At 27.4% G+C, this 18,740-nt stretch overlaps 2 protein-coding genes across 2 annotated transcripts in view; both read left to right on the top strand.

Annotated features, from left to right (window-relative positions):
- Positions 1-16,957, top strand: part of LOC100202497 (NAD-dependent protein deacylase sirtuin-6) — an 18,127-nt gene extending 1,170 nt beyond the window's left edge. The window contains exons 2-7 of the mRNA XM_065815031.1: positions 1,652-1,838; positions 2,677-2,800; positions 11,239-11,394; positions 15,619-15,699; positions 15,889-16,012; positions 16,227-16,957. Of these exons, the coding sequence (XP_065671103.1) occupies positions 1,652-1,838; positions 2,677-2,800; positions 11,239-11,394; positions 15,619-15,699; positions 15,889-16,012; positions 16,227-16,529 (975 nt within the window). The 3' untranslated portion in view covers positions 16,530-16,957. The remainder of the gene's footprint in view (positions 1-1,651; positions 1,839-2,676; positions 2,801-11,238; positions 11,395-15,618; positions 15,700-15,888; positions 16,013-16,226) is intronic.
- Positions 16,848-18,496, top strand: LOC100206131 (stabilizer of axonemal microtubules 1). The gene is made up of 2 exons (XM_065815030.1): positions 16,848-16,979; positions 17,061-18,496. The coding sequence occupies exons 1-2, from the start codon at positions 16,948-16,950 to the stop codon at positions 18,277-18,279; spliced, it is 1,251 nt and encodes a 416-aa protein (XP_065671102.1). The 5' UTR covers positions 16,848-16,947; the 3' UTR covers positions 18,280-18,496.
- Positions 18,497-18,740: the final 244 nt, after the last annotated feature.

The raw sequence follows: 18,740 nt of genomic DNA, 5'->3' as shown, positions 1-18,740 counted from the left end.
AATTCTTTACTTTAAATAACTTATACTTATTTAAACTTATACTATTTATTTCTTAAAACATTTATAACAACATTTTTGTCTTATGTTTGCTTTTTCACAATTAAGTTTTTTTTTTTTAATGTAACTGTTTTAAATGTAATTGTTTAAGGGTAAATTTTTAAATGGGCAAAAAAAAAAAAACTATCAACAACTTTTTTTTAAACATTTTGGCTTTAACCAAAAATTAATTGAATAATAAACGTTTTTTAAAAGACACACTTGTTGCAAGACAATGCTCGTCTAAAGAGCTTTTTTACGGTGAATAAATGATGTTTGTTATGTATTGTCTTGAAACATTAATGTTACAAATATGATTGTAACAAGTATAAAACCAAATTTTGTATATATAAACAATTTTTTAAATGAATAAATAGATAGCTTGTGCAAAAACCAAAAGCTTCCGTAAGAAGCTGTTAAGAGGAGCAACTCGCATGGTTTGCCATGTTTGTTTTAGGAGAGCTTTTCTCTGCTCTCGCGGTCATTTATTCCTGCCGAGGCCTGTGCAGTTGTAAGTGCATTGAGTACTTTTGTATATTAGCGCTTTCGCAATGAAAAAAACTTATTGACTTTAAACTTATTGATATGAATAAAATACAATAATGATTAAATAAAAAATAAATAAATTAATAAAAAATAAACTATTAATAAAGAAAATAGTTGATTTTGAAACAAACATAAAAAAGTAACTAAAATTACATTTGATAAAAAGAGTTTTCTTTAACATGTTTAAAAATTTTAAGTTTAAAGAAATTGTTAAATAGAGCGTTGTAAATTTTTAAAAAGATTTATATTAAATTTAATAAAATAAATTTAAATTTTGTAATATTTAATAATAAATTATTAAATATTACAAAATTATATGTTGGGTCTCAGTGAAGCAAAATCATATTTCAAAAATGATAAATATGTTATATAAAAATAAATATGTTAGATTTAGCAATATAAAAGATGAATATTTATTATATAAAGTTTATTAACTAAAAAAAAATTAAAAAAAAAAAATTGGTAAAAATTTGCATTTTTACCAATTTTTAAGACTTTTTTCAATAAGTTTTTTATGATATAATTATTATTTTTGACAATTTTTATATGCTTTTGCTTCATTTGAGACCCAACATGACTTATAAAGATTTTTTGTATGATAGTATTAGGAACTTGTTAAATAATCAAGAGTCTTGAGGTATACACTTGTAAAGATTTTTTTTAATGATAAGATTAGGAACTTGTTATATTGTCAAGGGTCTTGAGGTATCCTTAAAGTATTTTTTATTATAGAATTTTTAAAAATCAGTATTTATATATTTTTTATATATATATATATATATATATATATATATACATATATATATATATATATATATATATATATATATATATATATATATATATATATATATATATATATATATATATATATAAATTTATGTTTGTACTCAATATTTTTAAAGAATAAAACTTTAGATAAATTAAACATTACTTCATTTTTTTTAGACTTTTTGTTTCTCATTTTGTAGGATCATCAGAAAGTTTCCTAATGATCAAATATGTTTATATATATACATATACATTTAAATACATAAAAAAATATTGTTTGCTTTCTTTTTCTTTAAAGATTTTTGATTCACCTGATGTTCTTCAAAAAGGAATTGATCAACTTGTTCATCTCATAAAGCAGTCAAAGTATATGGTGGTGCACACAGGTGCTGGGATAAGCACATCTGCTGGCATACCTGATTTTAGAGGACCTAATGGAGTTTGGACTCTTGAAGCAAAGGGAAAATCACCGAAAGTTAGTATAGGTTAGAAAATTTATTAATTTTTTTACAGATAAAAATTTAATACTTTTGTTCCTTAGCCTCATGCTAGTAAAGAAATAAGATTGAAATACAATATTGAATTTTAATCTTATTTTAGGCATAATATTCTCAAAATTGTATAAAGTCATTAAAATAGTAGAAAAGTACAACTTTTCTAAAACAATATTTTATTTATAATATTATATTATAACTTTATGAATTATGACATAATAATAACTTCAAATTTACATGTAGTCAGGGCTGTGGAGTCCAAATCACTAGTCTGAGTCACTAAAAATCGAGACTGACTCCAATAGTAAATTTTCACGGTATTGCTTGTGCATGTAAAAATATTTATCCTTCAAAGAATTTTTGTTATATTTGGCAAAAAAAAAATTTTTAATTATAGTGTAATATTTTTTAGAGATTTCAAAAATTTAAAAAAAAAATTCTTTGAAATTGGAGTCAAAGTCATACTCTGAAAGATTCAACAATCGGAGTCGGAGTTGGTACTTTTTTTAATGACTCCACACCCCTGCACACCTCCACACCCCTGCATGTAGTAAACTTAACATCAAGTAATAAAATAACTTGTTGATATTAAAACAATTTTCTAAAATGCTCAAATTAAAACAATCTAATAACTTTGAAAATTTATAGGGAAGATCTGGCATTCTTTAGTTTTTCAAAACAAATATCTATTTGCTTTATTATTATTTCATATTAAAGCTAGTGGTTGTTGCGGTCTCAATTTTTGTTATTTCTTTTTTTTAGATTAGCCTTATAGATTATACATTGATTATATTTATTTTTTTAATTGTTTTTTTAATGAACTTCGTAGATTTTGATGAAGCTGTACCTACAAAGACTCACATGAGTATTTTAGCACTTAAACAACATGGAATCGTAAAGTATGTAGTCAGTCAAAATATTGATGGCCTTCATCTTCGTTCTGGTTTACCAAGGTATTATAACTATTTAATAAGTATATTTGATATTTATATTAAGTATTAATAATTAAGAAATATTAAAAACAATAAAAACATTTCTTATAAATGTTTATCTTACAAAATGTCAATAAGTACTGCCAAAAAAATGTCAACTGGACCAAGGTCCAACATGGGCCCCCTCAGATTTTGATGAAACTTAGTGGGTTTCTTATTATTAATGAGAAAAGCAATTCCTGAAAATTTAAGCATAAAATCTTTTGTGGTTCATGAGATATGGTCATTTGAAATTTCTGATTTTTCCCAAAATAAAAACTTTCTTTCTTTTCATTTTTACCTAATAGTAGCCTATTAGGTAAAAATGAAAAGAAAGACTTTTAGTCTAATTTATCTAATATTTAATATCATGACTATAAATTTTATAATATTTTTCTAATACATTCACTATTCCACCCCTCCCCATTAATTTGACTTATTTGATTATCATGTTAAGATTTAGATTGCAACTTATACCAAGTTATAAAAGTTATTTGACTTGTCAACACAATGCACAAGTTGATTATGTAATAAAGAGTATTATTATGTAATAAACTATCAATATAAACATTAAATCTTTTAAATAAACTTTTGCTAAAAAACTATGCTTAAATCAAATAAATCAAATTTATAATAATTTTGCAACGTTGTTATTTAATTATGTTACTTATGCTATTGTACAATGAAACGATTCAGTTTTTTTTTGAGCTGATAGTTCATACCATTTACCAGTTGTTGATTGAAATTTTAAAGATGAAATTTTGCATAAAACATGTGTTATTGGAAATCAGCAAGTATCTTTATTATGTGGCCAAGTAAAAGTGTTTAAGGAAATAGACTGCTTCATGAACTTGATAAGAGCATCTTGATTTTCTTCAGATATTTCCACAATATTGCCTAAAAACCATTTTGCATCAAAAACACATGCTATATTAATTCCTGGTGAAAGAGAAGCAAGCGGAACTATATGCTGCATTTTAGGAACATTTACATTAGTATGCATATTGTCAAATGACACCCATCTTGTCTGTAAAGTAGATAAAGATTGTGGTATAAAACAATGGTGGTTTCTTGTTTATGGAATTGCTGAACAAGTAGCATAACGTTCTTCTAATTTAAACTCTATGCAATATAATACAATTGCATCGTTTGAAATGTATTGAAAATGCATTCTTTTGATATTCTGTCTACACCAATCATATATTTTCTCAGTTGAGTTGATACTATCTGTAAGTGATTGTTAACTGGCCTTAGCTAGAAGTCTTTTGACAGAGCCCCCAATGCCATCGCATGCGCTCTTTCCATGTTATGTAGCAAAAAAAATGCCATTCTGCAGATACTTTATGATCTAATTCATGGTGATATAAGTTAGCTATGTTTTTATAACTTTTGTATTGTGAACCTGCACCATCACTAAAATAAATGCAATTGTTAAAGTAAGGCAACAACTCTTTTGTTTTATTACTTCGTAAATGAAACAATGAATTGAGTTTGTATTGTTTTGCAAATGATCTTAAATGATACAAACACTTATACATTTTATGATATTTTCTTCCATATAGTAAATAACAAAAGGATGCAATGTTGCTTGACTGTTGTTCGATTGGAAACCTTGTACTGCATCTTGAATTAAAAAACTGTAATTTTCAGCAAAGTCTAGTAATGCTAAAATATGATTATTTGGTAATGTTATTTTTAGATGATGCAAATATGCTGCTTGATTTTTGGTTATATAATGGTGGTCTTTTAATTGGTCTATTTGTTGACAATCTTTTTCAATAAAACCATACACTGGAAGAGTTACTGGAACTAAATCATGTTTTTTGGTGGCTTTTGCCACTGATTAAAGGTGATATCTTCCATGCTGTGTCTATCAAACAAAGCAGCAAGATACTTTTTTAGTGTGTTGGCATCTGGGCAGTTATTGAACTGTGCAGCATACAGGGCTTGTGATGAAGAAAATCGTCAAGCGTGTTATATCGCGCTCGGAAAATTAGAATATGTTTTCATCGGGCGTGATTAAAAAGCTTTTTCTCATAAAAAGCTTTTTCTTTTTTATATCTTTTTTTATTTGTTACATAATTTTTTCGTCAAAAAATGTTTGAATTAGTATCACACTTATGAAACTACTTTAACGAAAGAGATTTTTATACTTCCAAACTTCTTGTATATTGTCAGATCGCGATTTTATTTTTAACTATTTATGTTATAAAAAAATAATATCAAACAAAAACGCAACTTCTTATTGATTTAATATTGAAGTATAATTTAGTGACTTGATATATGTATTTTAAAATGTTACTCTGTAAACTTAATTAACGGTTAATGGTTTTTATATTTCTTGATATTTTTTATTCAAATTAATTATTAAATTTTTTTCTAAAATTTTTTTTTTAAATTACGTTTTTTTATCTTAAAAATATAACACAAGAATAATTTGAAATAATAGTAAATAAGAATAATAACTTTTCATTTAATAAATATTGACATCATTACTTAGTTTTCTTTTCGAATGTCCTTAATTGCGAACATTCTAAACAACAGAATCGTTTTAAATTTCAGTTAAATTAAATTATAGTTAATAAAAAATTTATACTATGAACAAAAACTAATTTTAAAAATTACTCTATTATTAATATTTATTTTTATCATAAACGATGTGTGGAATATTACAAACAATAAATCAAATAAATTTTACTTGATATTTTCACAAGATTAAAAATACTCCGCAGTTTTAACTTTCTTACAATGGTTTTCTAATTTTCTATTCTTATTTTATTTGCGCATTTTTGTATTCACATTGCGTTTCCACGTGCACATTCCATTATTGAAATTAGTGACGATTAACGACTTTAAACTGCTCATTCATTCATTAGGTTAGTGCAAAAGAGAACGACGTTATGCTTTTTATATTTTATATCAGTTGTTTGATAACAGAATATCTTTAATAAAAAATCTTTTTTAAATATTTTATGAAAATAAAAAAATAATCTTGAACTATTGGACGAGCGTTATTTTATACGCTCGTTATAAGCTGAACGAGCGTTGTTTATCGCGCCTAGAATGTTTGAAAATACCGTTTACGGGCGCGTTTTACGAGCGGAGCGCGATCGCTTCATCACAAGCCCTGAGCATACAGTCTCAATTTGTTAAGTCACATACAACTTATGTCAAGAAAATTTGTTAAGTCACATACAACAAATTTGTTAAGTCACATACAACTAATGTCAAGGTCTTTATGATCTGAAATATCTTGTATTTGCAATGCTAAAAGTTTTGCATTCTGGTGGTACTCGCAAACAAATACTTAATAGAGACCTGAAGCACCTCCAATAGGAATACAAAATTATTTAAAAGATTCAATGTTTGTATTCATTGCTTATTACATAATAATATTCTTTATTACATAATCAACTTGTGCATAGTGTTGACAAGTCAAATAACTTTTATAACTTGGTATAAGTTGTAATCTAAATTTGAACATGATAATTAAATAAGTCATATTAAGCTATTTAATAGAGTATTTAAAAACCGAGTTTAATTCAGGCTTAATTAAAGACTTATTTCTAGTGCTGATTATGAAATACTTTTAAATTCATACATACTTTGTATAACAATATATAATACAAACTAAAGTACAACAATAACTTTATTTTTATTGTTTTTAATGTATTTTTGGCAATTTTTATTGTTCTGATTTTGTAACTTCCCCATGAGTACCCACTATTTTTTTTTCTGAAATCACTGTAATGAAGTTTATTAAATTGAAGAAAAAAAATCTTATTAAAACCAGTGTTGACCCTAGGTGACCGGTGATTTGAAGTGGAGGCATGTTTTCCTAAGTTTTAGCCGCAGCCATTTTTAGAAGTCTATAATTTTTTTCCTGAATTGTATCTTATCAGTAAATTTCTAAAAATTTGGAAGCCTGCCATATATAGAAACTAAAAAAATATATCTTTTTACTTCTTAAACTGCAGGTTTTGTATATTGACTCATCAAAAATCAACTTTTTGTATTTGTAAACAATTTTTTAGGTTTTTTAGGTAGCCATTATGGAAAAAAAAAATTTTCCATAATGGCTACATAAAAAATGACGTTCGAGAATTCAATGTCAAAGTTTTATTAAAGTAAGTCTAGAGTTGTATACAATAAAAAAAAAACTAGGTTTTCTGAAATTTTGTTTTTAAAATATAGAAAGATTTTATGCCTAAATTTTCAGGAATTGCTTTTCTCATTAATAATAAGAAACCCATTAAGTTTCATCAAGATCTGAGGGGGCCCATGTTGAAATCCTAAAATTTTGGTCCATTAGGCATGGAATGACCCAGTTATTCAAAAACAGTTAAAATTAATATCAAAACATATAACAAATCCTAAATATTTTCACCATTTTATTGTGTATTTAGCTGCGCATGAAAGGAAACAGATGATTTTTACTGAAGTCTTGTAACTTCAGTACACTTCTTTAGTAAGTGACCAGGGCCGGGCCTAAAATTAAGACTTTTTTCAAACCCGGTCTTAGCTAAACTATAAGATTTAGCAGGGTTTGATAGCCGGTGTTAGAAAAAAATTTATAATACTTTATATATTATAATTTTATGCTTACATTTACTATTTATTAATTACTGGCATATATTTATATATTTTCAAACACTAATTTACTTCCAACAAGATTGCAAGCAACCACTATTAAGTTATGAGTTACTTTAAAATAAAGAATAAGTTAAAATACTAGGAAATGGTTAACTAAAGACTTGAAAAGTTGTAGGTTGTATATAAAAGAAAAACATGGAGATGGCTAACAGTTGTAAGGTTTTTTTGATGTGCAAGGAAAAAAACTGGTTTAATAAAAGTTTTTATAGCATGAAGATACAGTAAAAGGATGCAACTAGTTGAATAAGAAACAAGCAAGAATGAGTTTTGGTCTATCGCAATATTGATGATAGCTTGTTTGAGCATTGACCATTATTGTATTTGCAGAAAAAAGAAAGAAATGCAACTTTACAACAATGGTAAAGCTTGGCAGATAAAGCATTTATTATTATTATTTTTATGTTAATTCACCTCCCCAAGGCTGAAAATGCCGCTACAGACGAGGAGGCTATTTAATTAAACTAATAACAGAGTGAAGACTAATCATAGGATAGTTAAAGAGGTCAAAGGGTTTCTAGAGTTTTAAAAAATTGGAACCACTTTGGCACTTTTTAAAACTTAAATATTATATAATTAATAAGATTAAATGTTAGACTTCCTTTAGTTAATGACGTTGTTGAAGACTAACCAAAAGTCTCTTAAAACTAACATATGATATAAGATACAAGATTTAGTAAACTGAGAATAACAGAGCTTAACATTAGATAGGACCTTTTTACATTGGCTTCTTGGAATAATAAAGGACATTTGTTCTTAAGAGAGATGTTCTTGTAAAAAAGATGAAATAAATGATTAATAAAACAACTGCTCAAGATGGTGAAAAATATGAAGTCTTTTGGTTGGCTAGTTTGAGGTTAACATTGCTAGAAACTAGCTATAAACTTATTGTTTTCGATTTAGAAAGCAAGTTAAATGGGCAAGTAGATTGCACAGAAAGCAATAGGATATTTGCATTTCATAAAAGATGCAGAAATTTTATTTTATTTGCATTTAGTCGAAGATGTTATGATGTCACTAAAAACTATATCAATTTAGTTTTGAAAAGATGACATCATAATTTATAAAAATTTTCATAAAAATTTGAATAAATTATGTATTGATCAGCAACAACAAAGGAAGATCAGTTAAACTAGCCAATCTTAGTGTCCTTTGTAATATTTGATGCGGCTGTGAATATTTTTTCGAGAAAAGTTTTAATGCAGCATAGTATGATTAAAAACTAAAGTCTTTCCCAAGGTGTCACAAACTGTGTAGGCATTCACACTAGGAAGCAGTTTATTATGATTTATGAGCTTGAAATCAGTATATCCTTCACAGGTATTGGTTTTTAGTGTGGTAATTTATGGTCTTCCACAAGATTTTCTTTGATTGATGTCATGTTCCTGGATTGATGCCATCTATTGACTCGATGCACTGAATGATATGATAAACAGTTGTCTTCGTCATCTTAATATGTGCAGTAATCATTCAGTATTGCCTTCTTCCATTCAAAGTTATACTTAGCACACTTAGTAAGTAATGTTGAAGCCTAAACTCTAAGATAATAATGAATGAATTACACATGGTTTTGATGTATAAAGAGCATATAATGTATTTTCATGCAATCACTGATGCAACATGTGGTTGTTTAATTCACATTTAACTAGAAACACAAATAATGGAAAACTCAATGTACCTCCCTATAAAACTTAGAGGTATGTAAGTATTCAATTACATATCAGTGCATCAATGAATGGAATCGAAGTCTGGTGTGCATTGTGAATGAGTTTGAAAAATTAAAACTTCAAAATAATTTATCTTCATATCTTTATTTAAAACAAAATAAATTTAAACAAATCCAAAAAAAAAATTTATTTAATTTTTTATCATTGTTAACTTCTTTTAGTTATCTTATTTTTCTTTTTTCTTTTTATACAAACATTGATTATATTAAAACCTTTTAAAAAAAATTGCCACCAGCTTATTGAAATGATTTTATTTAAAAACTTTAAATTCTGGCATATATAAAATTTGCCGAATGGTCAAACACGAGCAGTGAATGCCTGAGGGAAGAAATGAAGTTCATTAGAATAAAGGAGAATTATTTTTCGAACAAAGCATATTTTGACAGTTGTCAAGACAAAAAATAAAGATCAATAGAGAAATATTTAAATTATAAATAAGACAGACAATGCACCTAAACAGTACTAACAGTAATAATAAACAATAAATTGTTTTATAAACACTTATATTAACGAAGATATACAAAAAAAAAAAAAATGTCTCCAAACAAAAAATTGATTACAAAAATAAAAAGTATGCATCCAGCAATGAAAGGCTTCAGAATGGAAAAAAAACATTAATGCCAATGTGTAAACATAATTTGTGTAGTGATTAAGTAATAAACATCTCCTCAGAGTCGCGTCTATTATTACTGGCGTTTCGATGAGAATCAGCACTTATAACTAGTTTATCCCATCAGACAAACGTCATTGCCACTTTTGCTTTACCCCGCGACTTACGCCTATTCTATGCTGCATACATGCAGCATAGAATAGGCGTAATAGTGCTGGAAGTACCACATAGGTACTTCCAGCACAAATAAACCAAAAACAATCAAATAGCAATATAGCCTATTAAAAACCCTTTTAAAATATTGTCTACATAATTTAAAATACAAAGAATTCAAATAAAAATAAGTAAAACTGTAGAAATTTCTAAAGAGATAAAAAACAAAAATTTGTCATGTTAAAAGTAGATAACTTCAGGCGTTTCAGAGACATTTAAAAACAGTCAATGACATTCAGAGACATTAAAAAACAGTCAATGACATTCAGAGACATTGAAAAAACAGTCAATGACATTCAGAGACATTTAAAAACAGTCAACAACATTTATATCCTTGTATGCATATCTGTAATATTTTGATTCTAACCTTTCTAAAAATTAAACAACGCTGCAGATAAAAAATTGAATACTTATTACCACAAGTATTTAAAGTTTTGTAAAATCTATTTGTGCTGTGTTTAAAAAAATGTTTTACCAAGATGAAAATCTAATAAGTAACTTAATCTAGAAATATTAATGGATATAAAGAGAAAGTTAAATGCTAATGAAAATCAAAAGTTAAATAAAAGTTTCTAGTGCATAAATATAAAATATAATAATAAATATTAAGATATTTGTTTTTTAAAAACTCAGATATTATTATTGAGCATTTACTTGAATATTGAATATTGCTTCATATTTGCTTGTTTGCGTTTTTTATTGGGAAACAATGTTGGATGAAAACATAAGCAGTTTTTTTTATTGGGAAACAGTGTTGAATCAAAACATAAGCAGTGTAAATAATAAAGTTTAGAGTTATTAAGTTATTAGTTAGATTTATTCATTAAAAAAAAATTTTTTTAATAATTTTTAATCATACTTTGTTAAAAAAAATTACTTTATGTTAAACTTGTGTGTTTAGTTGTTAATATGTTTGAGTTGTGTGTTGTTGTGTTGTGCAAAGTCATTGAGTTATGGGTTGTATGTTATTAAGTTGTTTTTATGTGAAATGTACTGTTATTAAATAAACTTGAATATTATGTCATCTTGTTTATAATAGTTGATTACTCTGTAGTAGTACAAGTAACCATTAGAAATCAATCAATCTTGGTTACAAGATTGATTGATTTCTAGTACAATACAAGTTAACATATAAATTATAATTTGATAATTTATATAAAAAGATTTGCTAACTTAAATTAAATAAAATTGATTATTACTTTTATTGTTATTTATCTTAGGTCACATTTATCTGAGCTTCATGGTAATATGTTTGTTGAAAAATGTGAAAAATGTCAGCATGAATACTATCGATGCACTCCTGTTAAAACAATGAAGGAACAAAGAACTGGCAACTTATGTCAACAAAAAGGAAAGCGTGGCTTAAGCAACTGCAGGTTTTTTTATTATTTTTTTTTTTTAGTTGTTTGTTTCTCCTTGTGTTTGTTTTTTTTTAATTAGTTTTATTTTAGTTTTTATTTCATCATTTTTGAAAAATTAAATTACTTATATTATTAAAAGAGTTTTCATCACATAAGTTATTTTTTTAAGTTTAACAAATTTAATTTCTTAAATTTTGTCAGGCATTCTAGTTCTTTTCTGCATACAGCAAGGATCTTTGAATGATCTTAGAAAGCTTAAGGTAGAGGAATCAATATAGGAATGTCAACTGTATTGTGATAATTGTTTGTAGAAAATAACTGAGTTTCTTTTGAAATAAAATTTTCAAACCACTGCAAGCTCCAAGCTGTTACAGAGGAGAGATTAGGTTTAAGATCTGCTGTCTCTTCTAAGCAATCAAAAAGTAATGACTTTTTGTTCAGACAAGAGTAAAGAGTTGGATTGTCAGCAAATAGTCACTTTAGACTTAAGATTGTCAGAAAGGTATACAGACAATATAGATAATATAGACAAAACCAAGGATAGAACCTTGTGTTTCCTCAAAAGTTACTGGAAGTAAAGGAAAGTGTTAGTCTTTAAAGACAACTTAATACTGCAGTGGTAGTGATTTAATAATATCAAAAACTTTCTAAAATACACCATATGAAGCATGTCAGACTTATAAATAATTGAGAGATTATTAAAGAAAGTCCCTTCAAGATTTAGAGTCTTTTGTAAGACTATGACAGGAATGTTGTCTGGAAATTCCTGGAAAATCTGGAATTTCCAGACTTTCCAGGAATTTGTTGTCACAAGCAGTAGAACAGTTTAAGATAGAAATAACTTTAGCAACAGAAACTGGAGTGATTTGGTCAAACAAGAGGAGTGAGGCTATTAGATTCAAAGTCAAGTTGAAGGAAAAGTTTTTGTAGGTTATGTATGAAGCACAATTATTAGCCAAGAAAAAAAAGCATCAGCCTAAGGATTGTCACAAAGAAAATCTCGAAAAGAGTCCTAGTCAGCTCTAAGGTAGTAAGTAGTTCGATGTTAGAATAAAAAAGTAGTACTAGTTTGATGATTTAAGGAAAACAAGGAGAAATACAAACAATTACTAGCTATTTTTGACAAGCTATTGAAAATGAATACAAGCTAGGGTCAGAAACAAAACACAAATTAAACAGTTAACTTACTGAATAAGCAGTTATGAAATACAAAAAGTGTCAGCAGAGTAAGTTGAGTTAGAGCCAAACTGTTCAGTGTGATGAGCATTAGTCATCAATAACAACAATATTGGCTTATGGATAAAGGGCTCAGTCAATTTGATTAGAACATTTAAAAAGCGCAGTCATGAAAAATAGAACTAAAAAAAGCACAAAAAAAAGGTAATTAAGTGAAGAGATGATAAACAAAAACACATAAAAGAATGGTTGGAGGATTCAAACCTTATTTTGCAACAAGTAGGTGAATTGATGTATATATATATGCCCAGGCCAAGAATTTGACTAATGGATTTTAATAATGGAGATAATTTTTAATATATACTTAATATAATATAATTAATATATAATGATTTTAATAGAGTTGAAATGGAGATAAAAAGCAAATAAAATAATAATTGTTTATACTGAGATCCAAAAATAAAACAGTCAAATTCAAATAAGTCTTGCAAAAATTAAAGTTTAGTGAATTTGGTCAGAAATAAGATACAACAGATGAAAATTTACTACGAAGACTGCAAATATAAAAGATTGTTTAAAACAATGACAAATATAAAAGATTGTTTAAAACAATGGCTTTTTATATTTAGTTTTTTTAGTCACTTTAGTTATATTTTACATCGGTAAGAAACTATGCTCAATCCTAGAGTGTGGCATAAATAACCTAAAGTTGTCACTAACACACTAACAGTGACACCATCCAGGTGCAAGATGGCACTGTTAATACTTTTATTTTTTCAGCTGTTGATGAAATCAGCCTCTGAGAAGCTACCCCAGAATTTGGAAAATCTTACTAAAAGCAGGCCTCAGAACCATTAAGCTGAGTTATAGAGCTCAAACTAACAGAAAGAGTTGCGCAGGAAAGATATCAATGAGGCACAAGCAAGATCCTATAAGTATTTAAAAATTTCCAGCTTATACTATACTAGGAAGGAAACAATGTAACACAGGTATACATCTATGTTAGCCTAATGTTCGAAGAAGTGAGGCCAGTTAACTGAATTTTTTTACTTACCCCTTTAAGCAGCGGTGTTCGTAGTGGTTAGAGTTCTGGCTTCAGAACTATATGCATCATTGGTAAGGAAGGTGGCACAAACTTTCTGGTTAAATACTATTTTGTCTTTCCCTAATAGGTTTTTTATAAGGCAGTAGTTGGCTAATGTTAACATCTGCCAAAGATGAGTATTTTTATTAAGACACCATCTTGACCGTTTACTTAATGACAAGCCATGAGTCAGAAGTAAAGTGAGAGTTTACTTATCTATCTATGAACTTGAAGTTAGCTAAAATTCTAATTGAATCATTTAATTTTTAAAACTAAGAGATTTTCTCGTTGATTTGAATTAGAGAAAAGATACAACTTCTCAAATACCATCCAGACATAATGGTCAGACACTCACATGCAAGTGGAAATATTTAATGTCTTGAAAGAAAGGCCTAATTGATTTTATTAAAGAACTTTTTGGTCGTTACTAAAAGAAAAGCCTATTTGATTTGAACAAAGATTTTTTTGTTTCTATTAAAAAAAAAGCCTGATTTATTTTAATAAGGAATTTTTTTGTTGATTTGCCTTTAAAACTAGATCTTTTTAATATAATTTACCTCCAATATATTTATTTTTTCCTTCGTTATATTTTTTGTTTAGAATTTTTAAAAAATGCAAAAAGTCACCTCTTAAAACATTCTTGACAACACAAATTTAAATTCTTCATAACTTAACATTACAATAAAAGTTTAAAGCAATAAATCTACTATCGAATGAATTTACAAGCATATAAAAAAAAATCTTGCAATACAAATAAATTTGCTAAAAAATATCTTTGTATCTACTAGCATATAACAAAAAGTCATATTGTAATGAAAGTTTACATAAACAGCAATTTTTATTGCTCATATTGCAACTAAAATAATTTTCTCTTTTTTTATCTAAATGATAAATGGTAAGGGTGCATTCTATCAGTATTTTTAAACTATTTTACCTTCTATCAGTATTTTACCGCGGCAATTACTGCCTCTGAAAAAAAAAGTTTAATTTATTCAGTCATATAATGTATTTGCTTGTAGAAAAGTGTATAATAGAAATAGTTTATTTTTATATTGTTTTAAATATGCCTAAATATTGCATGCCCTCTGCAATGCTATGTCCTTTTTTAGCTTTTTTAACACTAAGTTGAATATGCAATACTAAATTGAAATACACAATCTTACTGCATGCCATCTGCAATGTTATGTTCTTTTTCAGCTTTCCTAACACTTAATTGATTATGCAATACTAAATTGAAATACATAATATTATTGCATGCAATCTGCAATGTTATGTTCTTTTTCAGCTTTCCTGAAACTAAATTTAGTACGCGTTACTAAATTGAAATACGTAATAATATTGCATGCAATTTGCAATGCTATGTTCTTTTTCAGCTTTCCTAACACTAAATTGAGTACGCAATACTAAATTAAAGTACGCAATGGTATTGCATGCGATCTGCAATGATATGTTCTTTTTCTATGTTTTTTTTTTCAGCTTTCCTAACACTAAATAGAACTTTTTCTTGAAAGTCAAACTAAAAACGGCTTAAACAAAAAAAAGTAAATATGCAACTTTGCTGACTGCAGAATCGTTAACTATTGTCAAAGATATATATATTTTTAAATATATTTCACGGGATTGAGTTGTCATGGGCGTGCAAAAGAATTAGTTTTGTGTTTATGAATGCTATCAGCAATTTTGCTAATTACCTAATTAACTTTTTGTCACATTTGTTCTGTTTTGGTACTAATAGCAAATATGCAAATAGAAAACATGAAAACGATTTTGGAGAAATAGTTCTTTTAAATAGGTCAAATGGGTCAAAGTCAAAAGCAGGTCTTTGTTTTTATTTTTGCAATCAGAGTTAGCAAAAAGTAATTAAAAAAAAAAAATTTAAGGCCCAGCCTCGTGGCTGGGCCTTAAATATTTTTTTAATTTCCTTTAGTCGTTTAGTTTTGCGTTGCTTGTGACAAAAAATATGTTTAAATTTATTTTAGAGGTAAACTTCGTGACACCATTTTGGATTGGGAAGCCAGTTTACCTCCAAATGATCTTTCAAGAGCAGAAAATGAAACAAAGTAGGTTTAATCTTTATCATTTTTGTACTTATTGCTTTCTATTTATTTCTTTTATTTATATTTCTTATATTTTATTAATATTATTTATATTTCTTTCTATATAGAATATTTAAATTTAAAATCTATATAAGTATATAAATATTATTCAAATATTTTCCAGAAGTATAAGTTTGTGATATTTCTTGTTAGGAAAAGTGATTTGTCGCTGTGTTTGGGAACAACCTTACAGATTGTGCCGAGTGGAAAAATTCCTCTTTTAACTATTAAAAATAACGGAAAGATAGTTATTGTAAATCTCCAAAAAACAAAATACGTAGGTTTTTTGCTATTATTTGTTATTTATTATCTTTTTTTTTTTTTTTATTATTATTATTCAAATTTTAATTATTTTATATTTAAGTATTATAAGCTATTGTGATGTATTATTATCAATAATTATTATTAAAATGCTTATGTATTTGATAAATATTTTATATTGTTTTGTGAATTTTATTTATCTATAAAAGAAACGCATTATTTCTCTTTAGGATAAAAAGGCAAGCCTACTTATTCATTCATACGTCGATGATGTAATGCAAGGAGTAATGAAAGGCCTGGGACTTGATATTCCGGAATATAACATTAATTTGTACTTGGGAATTGTTACATATTTTCCAGACGATAATATAAGCAAAATAAAAAGTCAAAATAGTAATGAAAGCAAAGGAAAACTAATTGTTTACGCTATCGAGAAAGTAAAGGATGACCCTGATGAAAAAAATTTAACTCTGAATTATCCTAAAGTAGAAAACAATGAGGAAATTGCTGTTAAGAAAGTGAAAAAATTTTAAGACGTGTTTAAATTTCCATTTTAACGCATGCGCATTAATAACATACTTATATATACTTAAATATATACTTTAATTTGAAAGTTTAAACATTTTTATGCGCTATCATAAGTTTGACGAAAAAACAGATAATTGTATCTCTGAAGAATGAAAGTCTGCATTTCAAATTTTCATGAAAAAGTTTTTAAAATGTTTCTATGGTAAAAAACCACAAGTTAAATGGTATATGAAGAGAATAAAGTAATTTATTATTAAAACTAGTTGTCAGATTTTTATTTTCGTTCAATTCAGATAATTGTTATGTGCTTAAGAACGATATATTATTAATAATATTTATGACGCTATAGCAACGGATTTTTTTTACTACTTATAAGCATGAAGTTTATAAAAGAATGATTTAGTTTTTTTATGAAGAACAACCATGAAATGTATTTGTCAAATATGCTCTTGCGGGTTAGTTTTTTTTGTTTTTTACCTTTTTTTTTTACAAGTAAGACTTACCGGTAGTATATTTTGAAAAATTGATACTTATAGAAGGCATCGCTGTCTTCATTACATTCCTTCACGTCTTCGTAAGCAGCAAACACAACCATGTATATTAACAACGGAGTATTCAGAAGAATATATGAAGAGTTCACCAAATGCTCGTCAAACAATTACTCGTCCTTCAGATCATTTACGCCCTGGCGGTGAACATGACCACACAACTACTACTCATGAAACATATTTGCCCCATCAAGTTAAAGGTCGAGTTTTGATACGTGTTAAAGATCAAATTGAAACTCCGAGTGAGGAAATGCAGAAAGATTCGGAGTATAAACTAAAGTATAAAGTAAACGGAAGAGGTGAGACCGCGCACTATCAGAGAAATCGAAAAACTCAGCTTTATGATAGTAACGGTGAGCCAATAGATCAGTCTGTAATGAAAAATGATTATGTTCCTAGAAAGAATTGGGTAAAACCTGTAAAACATGGTCCTAAAGATAATTTAAATGCAGTAGCAACTCCGTTTGATTCTAGGACAACAAATCAAGAAGATTTTACTCATCATAAAGACGTCCAAAAATCTCGTGTAATTAGACGGTCTGACGACGCTTTGAAAAGCAACGATCCATTTGATGGTGACACTACTAACAGTGCGACGTACAAAAAATGGAATGTTCCAAGGCAAAAATCTGGCAGGCCCTTATCTAGTTTAAGGCCGCGATCTGGTAAAGTCGACTATCATACAACAACCGATAGTTATTTTCAGTTCGGTGAAAAAAATGAAAGAACAAAAACCGCACGACCGAAGTCTAATCTTGGACGAAAAGATGGACAATTTGAAAGTGATACTACATACAGTAAAAATTATCTGCCACATAGCATGGCAGGAAGGGCAATGAGACATAAAACAGCTAAATGGGAATCGCCTAAAGTTCCATTTGACAGTACTACTGAAACCACTGAAAACTACAGAGCACATACTGCTCAGCCTTTGCGATTTTCCAAAAGACAAAGTAATCTTCGATCAGACGAAGCGCCGTTTGATTCAACAAGTTTGTATACAGACGAGTATGGATACAAAAAACTTCCGGACTGCCAGTCAGCAAAAATAGTCAACAGTAATTTCGATGGCTATAAAATTTACGATGATTTCAATTCAGGACATAGATTTTTAGCAAAGATAGAACAAACCGAGCAAGATATAAATAAAATTAATATTGGCGGTGGATCGGCACCTCTTCCTCCTATCTCGTCACAAGATTTTTGAACTAAATAATAAGAAAATATATATATAAACGAGTAGTTACATTTTTTTATTATTATTATTTTTTCAATATTGCACTCAAACAATTTAACTTTTATAATGTAATAAATTATTACGTCATCTAAAATATGTTAAATTATTTAAAAAATTTGATCTATTTTGACATTAAATCTAAACATCTATTGTGGTTCATTAATTTTTAATAGAATTTCACTGGCTACACAGTTTATTTTTTGCGTATTCGCTTATTATTATTTTTTAATTGCTCAAGATGACCAAGACCATTGATAAACGTTTTGGCTTGACAGTCAGTATAATTATTATTTTTATAAAGATTGAATTTAACATAGTATAATCACATCAATGATTTAGAAATCTTGCGTTTTTTCTGTAATTCTGCTGGGGAAAAAAATTAACAAAAGATAAAGCTTTCTTGTACAATTATTAAAAATTTCTATTGAAAT

Source organism: Hydra vulgaris, chromosome 13, assembly GCF_038396675.1.
Source record: "Hydra vulgaris chromosome 13, alternate assembly HydraT2T_AEP".
Lineage (NCBI taxonomy): Eukaryota > Metazoa > Cnidaria > Hydrozoa > Anthoathecata > Hydridae > Hydra > Hydra vulgaris.
This window is presented reverse-complemented; position numbering and strand designations above follow the sequence as displayed.